This window comes from Helobdella robusta (genome assembly GCF_000326865.2).
Source record: "Helobdella robusta unplaced genomic scaffold HELROscaffold_14, whole genome shotgun sequence".
Taxonomy (NCBI): Eukaryota; Metazoa; Annelida; class Clitellata; order Rhynchobdellida; family Glossiphoniidae; genus Helobdella; species Helobdella robusta.
In genome coordinates, this window is record NW_008703782.1 from 1153836 (window position 1) to 1164745 (window position 10910).

Here is a 10910-nt window from a genome sequence, read left to right on the forward strand (position 1 = left end):
AATGTTATAAGTAAGCTAGGGCCCTGAGAGTAATTTTATTATAGGTAGGTGACGGACTATTATTCTTGCGACTTCTTACTAGTTTTGTGTGATGTGTTTGTTTTCGCTTCACAACACCACACCAACAAAACAAACTACATTTCATTCTCGCCGTAGCCTTAAATTGTACCTTTTTGAACAATCTTTTTAATAATGCCTATTTATTTATTCATTAAATGTTGACTGGTTTCTAGTTTTTTTTTTAAATTGGTTATATAATTTTTGGATATTTCTTGATTTACTTTGTATATATGCATGTATAAATTATTTCTGTTTAGTATGTTGATTTAGTCATTATGATATGTTGTGAACTGTTCTTACTAAATGTTCATGTTACGTGGTTTATTATCCTTCGAGACCTTCTAAGGAGTGTGTATGATAATAATAATAATGGATAATAATTATTTTTATCGGTCGATATTTTGATATATTTGTTTATTTAAAATACGAATTTTAAAAAAATAGACATTTTAAAATTTTAATTAACCGTCACTTTTCATTTTTGAATGAATTCAAATAAAAGCAACTACTGTGTTTTTTTTTCTTTACTAAAATCTTGAAATTGTTTGTAGATCTGTTTGTTCGAGTTTGAACAGGCCTTGCAAATTTTTTTATTTATTTTTGTTTTTATTTTTGTTTATTTGGTTCATTCAATTTAGTTGATTGATTGATCGGTTGATTGATCGGTTGGTTGATAGATTGACTGACAGACTGGCTGGCTGGCTGGCTGGCTGACTGACCGACCGACCGACTGACTGATTGTTTGATTGTTTGATTGATTTATCTCATAGTATTGTATACATGAGAAAAAATCCAATTAAGCCAACCTACGGCTTCAGTAAGCCACTGTTTTTCACCTTACAAAAGCAATTTCTATATTTATACTGACAAAAATAACTGATATGAATATATTGATTTATTTAAAGCATTATATGTACAAAAAAGTGCTATCGTAAGAGTTCTATCAAACCCTGTAAGTGTAAGCCACCGCTGTAAGCCAATGCGTATGATTTCAGCAGCCAGTTTCTTATGAGCACCGGCAGAATGTAAAATATTCATTGAATATAATGAAAATAGTTGTTCAAATAACAATTTTGTTTTATTTAGGCCGTTTATTTCATAAGCAAACCAATTTTTAACATGATCGAATAGTGTAAAAAAAAGGGTGACTATAGTTCAATCCTACTAAGCCAACCTTCGGCTTCAGTAAGCCACCGGATTTCACCGGGCCAAAAGCAATTTTTATATTCAAATTAACAAAAATAATTTAATAGATAATTTTATTAATCCTTATTAAAATTAAATAGAATTACTACAATGTTTTAAGCATATTAAATCAAGTAAATATTTCATTTAGCTTGCTCGTTAAAATCCATGCAATTTCGTAAGCCAACAATCCAAGCACGACAAATAGCCCGACCGATAGATCGAATAGGTCGATTAGTCCTATTATTCTAGTTATGTGGTTTGGAGCAAGGGGAGACATTACTGAAAATAATTAAAAGTTGAAAAAATTGAGGTTCTTTGTATATCCCTGCTTCAACCCATAAGAAGGTGTTTTATGCTGGTATATAGGCCTCCCCTTGGAGTGCATAGATAGCAACGAAGCATTCGTTTGTTTATTGCATTGGCTTTCCATACATTTTAAATTTAAATGTCATTACATTGCGTCTAAGCTTACTTGCGTTGTTTTTCGTGTTGGTAAACTATTTTTTGAACCAAGATTTCATTAAATTTTACGACTTTTTCAGACAATATTGAATAAAAATTTCATTAAAATAAAATGTTCATTTCATTAAAATGAAGAAAGTAAATAAATAATCACTCTAGATAGCAACGACGCATTCATTTGTCTAATTTCATTTTCACTGCTGTCAAATCAAACTACTAAACTGTCAGGTCAACTTTTAACAATTCGATTCAATTAGTGCACACCCCACTTAGTAACAGGCTAAACGCACGGAAAATGAACTAAGTGTTGATTAGGGATGTCACTATCAATAATAACTGACAGTAATGAGGAACTTCTGAGAGAAGATTATGAGGAAATCGGTCAAAGTGTCAGCAAGACAAACAAAAGTTTAGCTTTAGGTCTAGGAAAATCTATCTCTATTAAAAATGATGTAATAAACAGTAGTAAAAATAACGAATCTCGTCTACAACTATATCCGGCTGAAAATTCTTTTTTATCACTGCATAAAAATAACTTGCCTATGTCGTTATCTTCGCCACTAACTTCAAGTGGCCCAACTCCTAATGGCTCTAGTCCAGACAAAAATGAAATTGCAACAAGCATTACAACAACAACTTCTCCTATCTGCAATATTTCACTAAACAACACCAACAACAGCAATGAAAGTTACATATCCCTTGTTTTAAAGTCCTCCCCAGAGCAGAATTGTGACAGTGGTTACGACGATACAGACAAAAGTAGCATAAACTCAAAAGTCTCTCCGAACAAATCTTCGGATGACGACAAATCGCCTAACTGTGAAGTGGAGAGGTTAAAAAAGATCATAAATGAGAAGGATAAGCAGTTGGAAATAGCAGCTCAGTATGGTATAACACTACTGCAGAAGAATGCTGAACTACAGTCACTCATTGACGCTAATACAACTGAAGATGTTCTCACAAAATTAGAAGTAATTTTTTTCCATTTTTTAAATTTTAATTTTTTAAATGAATAAAATATGAAAATCATTTTTTTCTAACACAATTTTTTGGAATTGTAATCAATCATAATATTAAATGTATTTATTTTATTTAATTTAGCTGTTGTTTTAATTATTTTATAAGTTAATAATTACTCAATTATCAAAAGCATTTCTAGCATCACCTAATTATCTTAATTTATTACCACAATGTAAATTGTTAATATTAATTGACCAGCAACTGACCAATGAGAAGCACCAGATGAAAATGCAACATGAATCAACCAATCACGAGTATGAGGTCATCATAAATGACCTTCGAAATGACATTGTGACCTTGAGTGGGGGCTTTGAGGACGAGAGAAGGATCTGGAAGGTCACTGAAAAAGAGTTTGCTCAGAAGATTGAAGAGTTGATGCTGTGTAATGAACAACTTTCTGAACAGATGTTGAATGTTAGTTGGTTTGTTGGCTGGCTGGCTGGTTGAGTGATAGGTAGATTAGTTAGTCAGTTAGTCATTTGATTAGTTGTTTGATTGCATAGTTGATTGATTGATAGATTGATTGAACGATCGATGATTGATGGTAAATTCTGATATAAATTGATGATTAATTGGCTTCATGATTGGTTGGGTGATTGAATAATTGATTGATTTTTTTTCATTTCAATCAAAGGCCTCTATGACGGAGGAAGAAGCTCGAAATCAGATGACCAGTTTAAAGTTGAGAGTGACAGAAAGTGAGATGGAACAGAATGGATACGTCGAGTCGCTACAGAATGAGGTTTGCTGATTGATTGGCTGGTTGGCTGATTGGCTGACTGATTGATTGATTGATTGATTGATTGATTGATTGATTGATTGATTGATTGATATTTTTCAGATTTTAGAAACGAGAGTGGAGATGGGCAGAATGGTTGAATTGAAATCAAACGAATGCAAATTGCTGTCATGTGCACTGGACGAGGCCCAAAACAAAATCAACCAGCTGGAAAAGGAAAAAGATAATGAATATAACAAGGTAATTTTTATTTGCTTTGATATGTTCCAAAAATTATTCACTGGTCTTCTTAATAATGCATCTAACGTTTGTAATTGTTTCTTCATTTTTTTTTTCAATCTCGTTACATACGAACTGCCTAATTAATGAGTTTTTTTTGTATACCTTGGATGTAAATAGTAACTGTACAAGTGTGACGTCATTTTATAAACCCGTGACGTCATTTTTGGACAAATGTAATCGATACCTTGCTTCATACAAGCATACATCTTAAACACATACAAAACAATACGTTGCATACAATACAGTATAATGCAGTATGATACTATTCACTTTCTAGGGTAAGAACTGAACTATAGCTAAGCCGAAATCGTTTACATCATTGTATAATTAGTTACAAACCTACAATATATAAACATCTCTTGATGATGCCCTGGATAAAATATGAATGTTTGCGTGCGTGTGTGTGTGTGTGTGTGACGTCATTTCCGCTATTGCTTTCGTCACAAGGATATAACGGAAAGAATCGCAGATCCCAGTTCAATATTCAGTGTGTGTATTTTAGAACGGATTTTATTTGAATTAAAAAAAATATTAGAACAAAAAAAAGAAAAAAATGTCTGTAGATAAAAAACGGTATAAATTATAAATCTAAAAAAGCGGAAAATGAACACAGACTACAAATGGATGTGTAGAGGTAAGTATCATTTGTTTGGCATCGTTTTGTTAGCTGTTCTATCAAATGTTAAATAATAATAAATAAAATAATAAGTTAATTAATTTTTCATCATTCACATTTTACAATAAAAACTTATACAATCGGGTCGCGTTTAATACTAGCAATTATAAACTAATAAGAATCGAACATAAAAAGAGAATTTATTGTAAAATAATTCTACTAATCTTAATAATAACAATACTACTACTACTAATAATATTATGAATAATTATAATTTGCTACAAACTTTTAACTCTACTATAGTCAACATAAAGTTGCGAATAAATATCTTTGGTCATTTTACAAGCATATTGACACAAGTGCTTCGATGAATTTAATGGAGGTTGTCGTACTACACCGGCAGGCGTGATGTTGTCCTTCGTTGCTCTTCTCCTGTGTTTCCCGGGTTTCAGGTGACTCTCCGGGATTTGCACGGATCTTAAGATCTGCATTGCACTTCCTGATTGCACGATTTGACTGATCTCACATCTTATTTTCTGTTGAAAATTTTGTTATTATTGATTATTAATATTATTCGTATTATTATTGATTATTATTATTGATTGTTATTAATTGTTATTGTGTGTTTGAGAATAATGTGTGTGTACGTGTTTTGATCGTAATTGTTATCGGTAGGCTTTTCGCTGCGTTGTGTGTGTGCGTGCGTGTGCATGTCAAAGGTGAGAAAAGTTGTCTACGAATTTTGTTTGCGTGCGTGTTTGCTTGTTTGTGTGTGCTCGAGCGCGTGTGTGTATGTGTGTTTATACATCCATCAAACAATGGGAAAAGTTTTAAAATTGTATTCAGTCGCGCTAAAAGGGGTTACGTAAACTAAATCTAACTTCGAATCCGTGTTCCGGATTGTACATGACATCCGCTAACAGTGTTTTAAGCTGGTAGATATCTAAATACATTCCGTCGTTTATCTTATTTAGTGTCTTTGATAGCGCACATAGGTCTGCTGATAGTCCTTCGATGTTTGCCTGAGTTGTCGCCAGGTGTTTTAAATTCTGTTTTTATGGTTGTTTTTAATCCGTATTTATGTTTACAATTTATTTATTTATTTAATTATTCGTTCATTTCTTCATTCATTCATTCATTCGATTCAATGCACTAACCGACAATGTGTCCTGGCTTGATGATTTCATGGTGTGACGGTGATGATGATGACGATAGTGATGATGACTACGAAGATTGTTCATCTGTGGTTGGCAAAAACATCTCAATCCCTTTAAGAAAAGAAAATTAAAAAAATTAGTTTCCTTTAAGAACTACTAAGAAATTTTTTTTGACTGATCAGGTTTCGTGATCAGGTAACGTTAATTAGTGCTTAATTAGTACTTAATTGGGGTTTAATTGGTACTTAATTGATGTTTAATTAGTGTCGTAATCCGTGTTTAATTAATCATGAAGGGTAAGTATTTAATTGATTTTAAAAGGTGTCTAATCAGTATTTTTATCACGCACACATACACAGATAGAGAGAGAGAGAGAGAGAGAGAGAGAGAGAGAGAGAGAGACACAAATCTTACCAAGTTATTCATAAATGTAGATATTTTCGTTAACAATTGTTTCAGGCCAGTTTTTAATTTAGACAGCTGTGGTGTTTTTATGTAATAGGATTTATGTCTGGAATGTCGTTTGGGCCTATTTTTTCTATACATCCTCGAATTTTCTTCCGTCGTAATGTTATTTTTGTGTGTGCGTGTGTTTATGTGCGCGTGTGTGTTGGTGTGTGTGCTACTTTTTGTACTACTACTACTGCACGCTTTATGTGCCGTGCAACCTTTTTGTACTAATTGTTCTATTGAGTTGGGGATGTTGTTGTTATTATTGTTGTTGCTATTATTATTATTATTATTATTATTATTTTTGTTTGTGGAAGGCTTCTTTGTATGTTTTTTGTCGGCGATGTTTTTCGATTTGGTCTTATTTTTTGTGCCGTGAGAGGAATTTAACGATGACGAGGACGATGATGAAGATATTGCTGCTGCTGCTGCTTCTGACGATGATGACGTTGGTGACGTAGATGATGGCGTTGGTGATGTCAAACTTGTAAAAGTATTCATTGCTCCTGCCGATGTTAACGACGATGATGTTGTCGTCATTCTTTGCGGATGTCCTTTAAAATTATCATTCGTATTAATTATATTATTTATTAGTATTACTTATTTATACTTGTAGTAGCCAAACTTTATTTTATTTGAATAAGAAACATTTCTCTGTTTCTGTATCTCTCTCTCTTTTCCTTTCTTTCTTTCTTTCTTTTTTTCTTTCCTTTTTTCTTTCTTTCTCTCTTTTTTGTATCCGTACGTATATGTGATCGTCTTCACATATTCTTAAACATTTATTTACGTAATACGCTGCCAAACTGAACTTACTTAAACTACAAAAATTCGATCGACAGAGCAAAACTCGACAAAAGCTGTGTAGTAAAATTTCTAAATGACATTCAACGTATGAACGCATAAACGCTTTAAGAGCAATGAAGAGCTCTTTCTCTCTCTCTCTCTCTCTATATATATATATATATATCTCTATATCTCTCTTCTCTCTCTCTTACACACATACAAGACAGACAGACAGACACACACACATACTCAGCGTTTAGTGGCAGTTTTTTTACTGATAAGAGTGCTAATATTTTTTTGTATAACATTGTCATCATCTTGAAGTGAAGGTTTTGATAACCCATTGGAGTAGCGATACATGCCGTCATATCATGTTATCATCAGCATATCAACATCATCATTACTTAATACTGATAAAACAATAATGATAATAATAATTTTATTTATAATTATTATTATTATTAATATTAAAAAAATATAAACCAAAAAATATATTATGATTAAGGAAAGGGACTAGCCATTAGTTGGAAAGATCACAGATAGGAGTTCAAAACTAAAATATAATAATGCCGTTGTAAAATTCATATTTATTTTAATATTAAAAAAAAATATTATTTAAAAAATCTAAAAATCTATTTTTTTTGTCGAAAAAAATTTCGGTCAATCAGACTGTTAAATTTTATCGTAATTAGTCGGAGAGCTGAATTTAGTTTAACCAGACCTGTTTTGCCATTTATATATTGTGATGATTTTGGCGCCAAACGATAGCTCCGCCCATTCAACTCACCCCCCGTGATCCGTGTATCCCTGCCATCTTCATGTAGTTGCTATTGTTGATAATCTAGGGAAATTTATTTTCACCGTTAATCATAATGTTTGCTCAATTCAGTCATTTGTCTTGTCGATTGTATATGTATGTATGTTTCTTTGTAGTGCGTGTAAGTGTGCGCGTGTAGTTGTGTGTGTGTGTGTGCGTGTGTGTGTAGCAGGATAACTCAGATGTTAAGATTGACAAGTGGTTTTGTCGTGATCGGTTCGCCGAATGTATTGGGAATCCCAGCTATTTTTAGATCTTGCAATTGCGATTATTCTAATTGTTATTTTTGAGCACCTCCTAATTATAATCCTCATAAATGTTTTTTTTGAGTAATGAAAGTTGAAACTTGTGGAAATTCTGCTAGAACTTGTATTTATTGAATAATTATTTTTCAACAATAGTTTTATGCCTATGAAATATGAAACTTTTTGAAATTCTACGAAGGCGATCGGTGGTTATAATCGGTAAACACGTGCAGTGACGGTATTTTGCTCGTGCACCTGTATAAGCCATGCTGTCTCGATCAAGATGTTTCTTCATCCTTCATTCATAATGACGACGCAATGATTAGGTTCGACTGCACGTCGGGGCGAATCAAACAAATTGTCATCTTTCTATTTGTTCATTATTCATCTACGTACTTGTAAAGGTTGTTAGCAGTTGGTCATATAAAGCGAATTTTCTGGAGTTGATTTTGAATTTTGTGGTCAGTTGAGTTTAAAAAAATTTTTTGATCTGACCCTACCGCCATTAATATTTCTTTTGAAACTTTCTTTTGTCTTAACGGAATAAGGATGATACATTTTTATTATTTTTACGATATAATTTTTATCGTTTTTGCAATAAAATTATTACCAGGTCCATTACTTGCGAGAAGAACTTTTGAAGCTGGAAGACAAATACGTGATCTTACTGTCCAAGGTTGAATCTCCGAACCAATCACAGCTGGCCATGGGTGGGAACAATTTGAATGAAGCTTCCTTATTTGCTGAGCTCGACATCCTATCAGATGCTTTCGATTCGAATGGTAATCTTTTGTTTGATTAATTTTTATGTTAAATTGTGTTGAACTTTTATTCGTTAATAACTAATTTTTACCGGTTACGATCAATTCTAGATCATTTTTTCAATCGGTTTCTACCAGGTAAACTTTACGGGAAAGCAGTGATAGGTGTCCAGCTCCGCCAAGAAATCTTAGAAGTATACCGTCAGATTCATCGTCTGACCCTGGAGGTGAAAGGTCAAGGTCGCATGTGGTCCCCGGAGGTCGTCGATATTTGCGATTTGAAGGCGGGTCAGTTGTTGTTGGCGCTCTCCGAGCTGCAGGACATTATTAGCAGGAGGTTTCACGTTGGCGATCTGCCCCCGGTTCGTTTCTAAATCAGGGATGTGCTGATGGTGTTCTTCACGTGGGCGATTGCATTACTGCAGGACGTTTTGCATTGTTTTACAAAATTTTTCGTGGTCGGTTGTTCACGTTTAAGTTTATCAATTGTCTTCGGCCCTTTTGAATCGAACTGGTTGTTTGATTGATTGTTTGTTTGTTTGTTTGATTGATTGATTGATTGATTGATTGATTGTTTGATTGATTGATTGGTTGATTGATTGATTGAATGGTTAGCGTACATTTGTTTGAAACGCCGTATTTAAGATTCATCACACTTTCCATTGAGAATAAACAACTAACCAATCAACTGATCAACCACTCGACCAGCCAATTAAATAACCAACCAATCAGTCAATCAACTAACCAACCAACCAACCAATCATTTAATTAACCAACAATATTACCAATCAACTAACCAACCAACCAACCATAGTTGAACGATGAACAGACTCGCCTGGAGGCCCACATATCTTACCTCAAGGAGCAATCAAACGTCCTTAAGGATCAACTGAGTTGCAACAAAACTACCTTGGATCGCGTTAAGGAGGAGCTAGCCAACAGAAACAACCAATTAGAACGCTCCGTGAAAGAAAAGGCGGGACTTGAGGCCTTAGTACGTCGTGATAGGCTGTTAAGTTTTGATGATTTATTTGACTAAATTAATGGTCGAGACATTATTTGAATGTTATTTTTTATGAAGATAAACGAACTGAAGCAGAGCCTTAATGAGCTGCAGAGACAACAGGATGAAGTTAGGAAAGCGAAACTGGATGGGAATTTACATGATCTAAATATAGTAGAAAGTTTCCAACTCGAAAGAGACACCGCCATTGCAAAGTATTGTGATATAATTAATTATTAATTTTATTAATGCATGTGTTAGCACTGGTCATTAATATTTTGTCAATGTTTTTTAATGCAATTGCAATTTCTTCTTGCTGGTGTTAACATTCAAAAGTCAATATCTTCAACATTTATAAATAAATTAATTACAGGAAATAGTTTTTCAAGTGCCCATTAGCTAACCAATCAGCGTTACTTATTTGCAGGGAGCAGGACCTGCGCGGTCAGCTGATCCAGTTGAAGCTGGACATGGCGGAACTTGATAGGCAACTGATGGAGGCGGTCGAGCATAAGCTACAACTCTCCAACCAATTAGAAGCCTGGCAGGTCTGTCAATGATGAATTCGTGAGATTTCACTGGCCGGTGCAATTGGCAATTGATTAGCGTGCTGGTTTTAAGTGTTTAAAAAAAGTTGAAAATAATAATCGTAATCGTGTTTACATACATCATCATCATCATCGTCATCATCATTTCCATCTACATGGTCATCTCCATCATCATTATTGATGTAACCCACAGAACGATATGCACGATTTGATAGAGGACAAAATGGCTGGAGAGATAGCGAGGGATAAAATGAGAGGGACAATAAAACACGCGTCATCATCCTCCTCCTCATCATCATCATCTTCTTCGCAACTGCAATCACAACCAACACAACTATCATCATCGTCATCATTTTTATCATCATCATCATCGTTACTGGCCAGGCCGAAGTCTTTTAAGAAGATTTTTTCCAAGTGGAATTGAAGTGGATTTTGCAACATTCTTTACAGAAATTAAGAAACACACACCGACACACACACATATGCCGTGTAAAATATGGTCTTCTTACAATATATATATATATATATATATATATATATATATATATATATATATATAATTTATACATTTGTACAACAACACGTATACATTTTTTGCACAATACCTTATTTTAGTATATCTGGTTACGGTGACTCAATACATATACATATATATATATATATATATATATATATATATTATGTGATTATTATTGTCATTATTATTTGTTAATATTATTTGTTATTATTATTATTATTATTATTATTATGATAATTGTTGTATATATTTTTATGAAATA

At 33.3% G+C, this 10910-nt stretch overlaps 2 protein-coding genes across 2 annotated transcripts; one reads left to right on the top strand and one right to left on the bottom strand.

Annotated features, from left to right (window-relative positions):
- Positions 1 to 2027: 2027 nt before the first annotated feature.
- HELRODRAFT_168780 (hypothetical protein) lies at positions 2028 to 4383 on the top strand (the record flags this gene model as incomplete). The annotated part of the gene is made up of 4 exons (XM_009014637.1): positions 2028 to 2681; positions 2929 to 3066; positions 3572 to 3709; positions 4315 to 4383. The coding sequence occupies 4 exons, from the start codon at positions 2028 to 2030 to the stop codon at positions 4381 to 4383; spliced, it is 999 nt and encodes a 332-aa protein (XP_009012885.1).
- Positions 4384 to 4645: 262 nt separating this feature from the next.
- HELRODRAFT_168781 (hypothetical protein) lies at positions 4646 to 5554 on the bottom strand (the record flags this gene model as incomplete). Its single annotated transcript, XM_009014638.1, has 3 exons — positions 4646 to 4903; positions 5249 to 5416; positions 5525 to 5554. The coding sequence occupies 3 exons, from the start codon at positions 5552 to 5554 to the stop codon at positions 4646 to 4648; spliced, it is 456 nt and encodes a 151-aa protein (XP_009012886.1).
- Positions 5555 to 10910: the final 5356 nt, after the last annotated feature.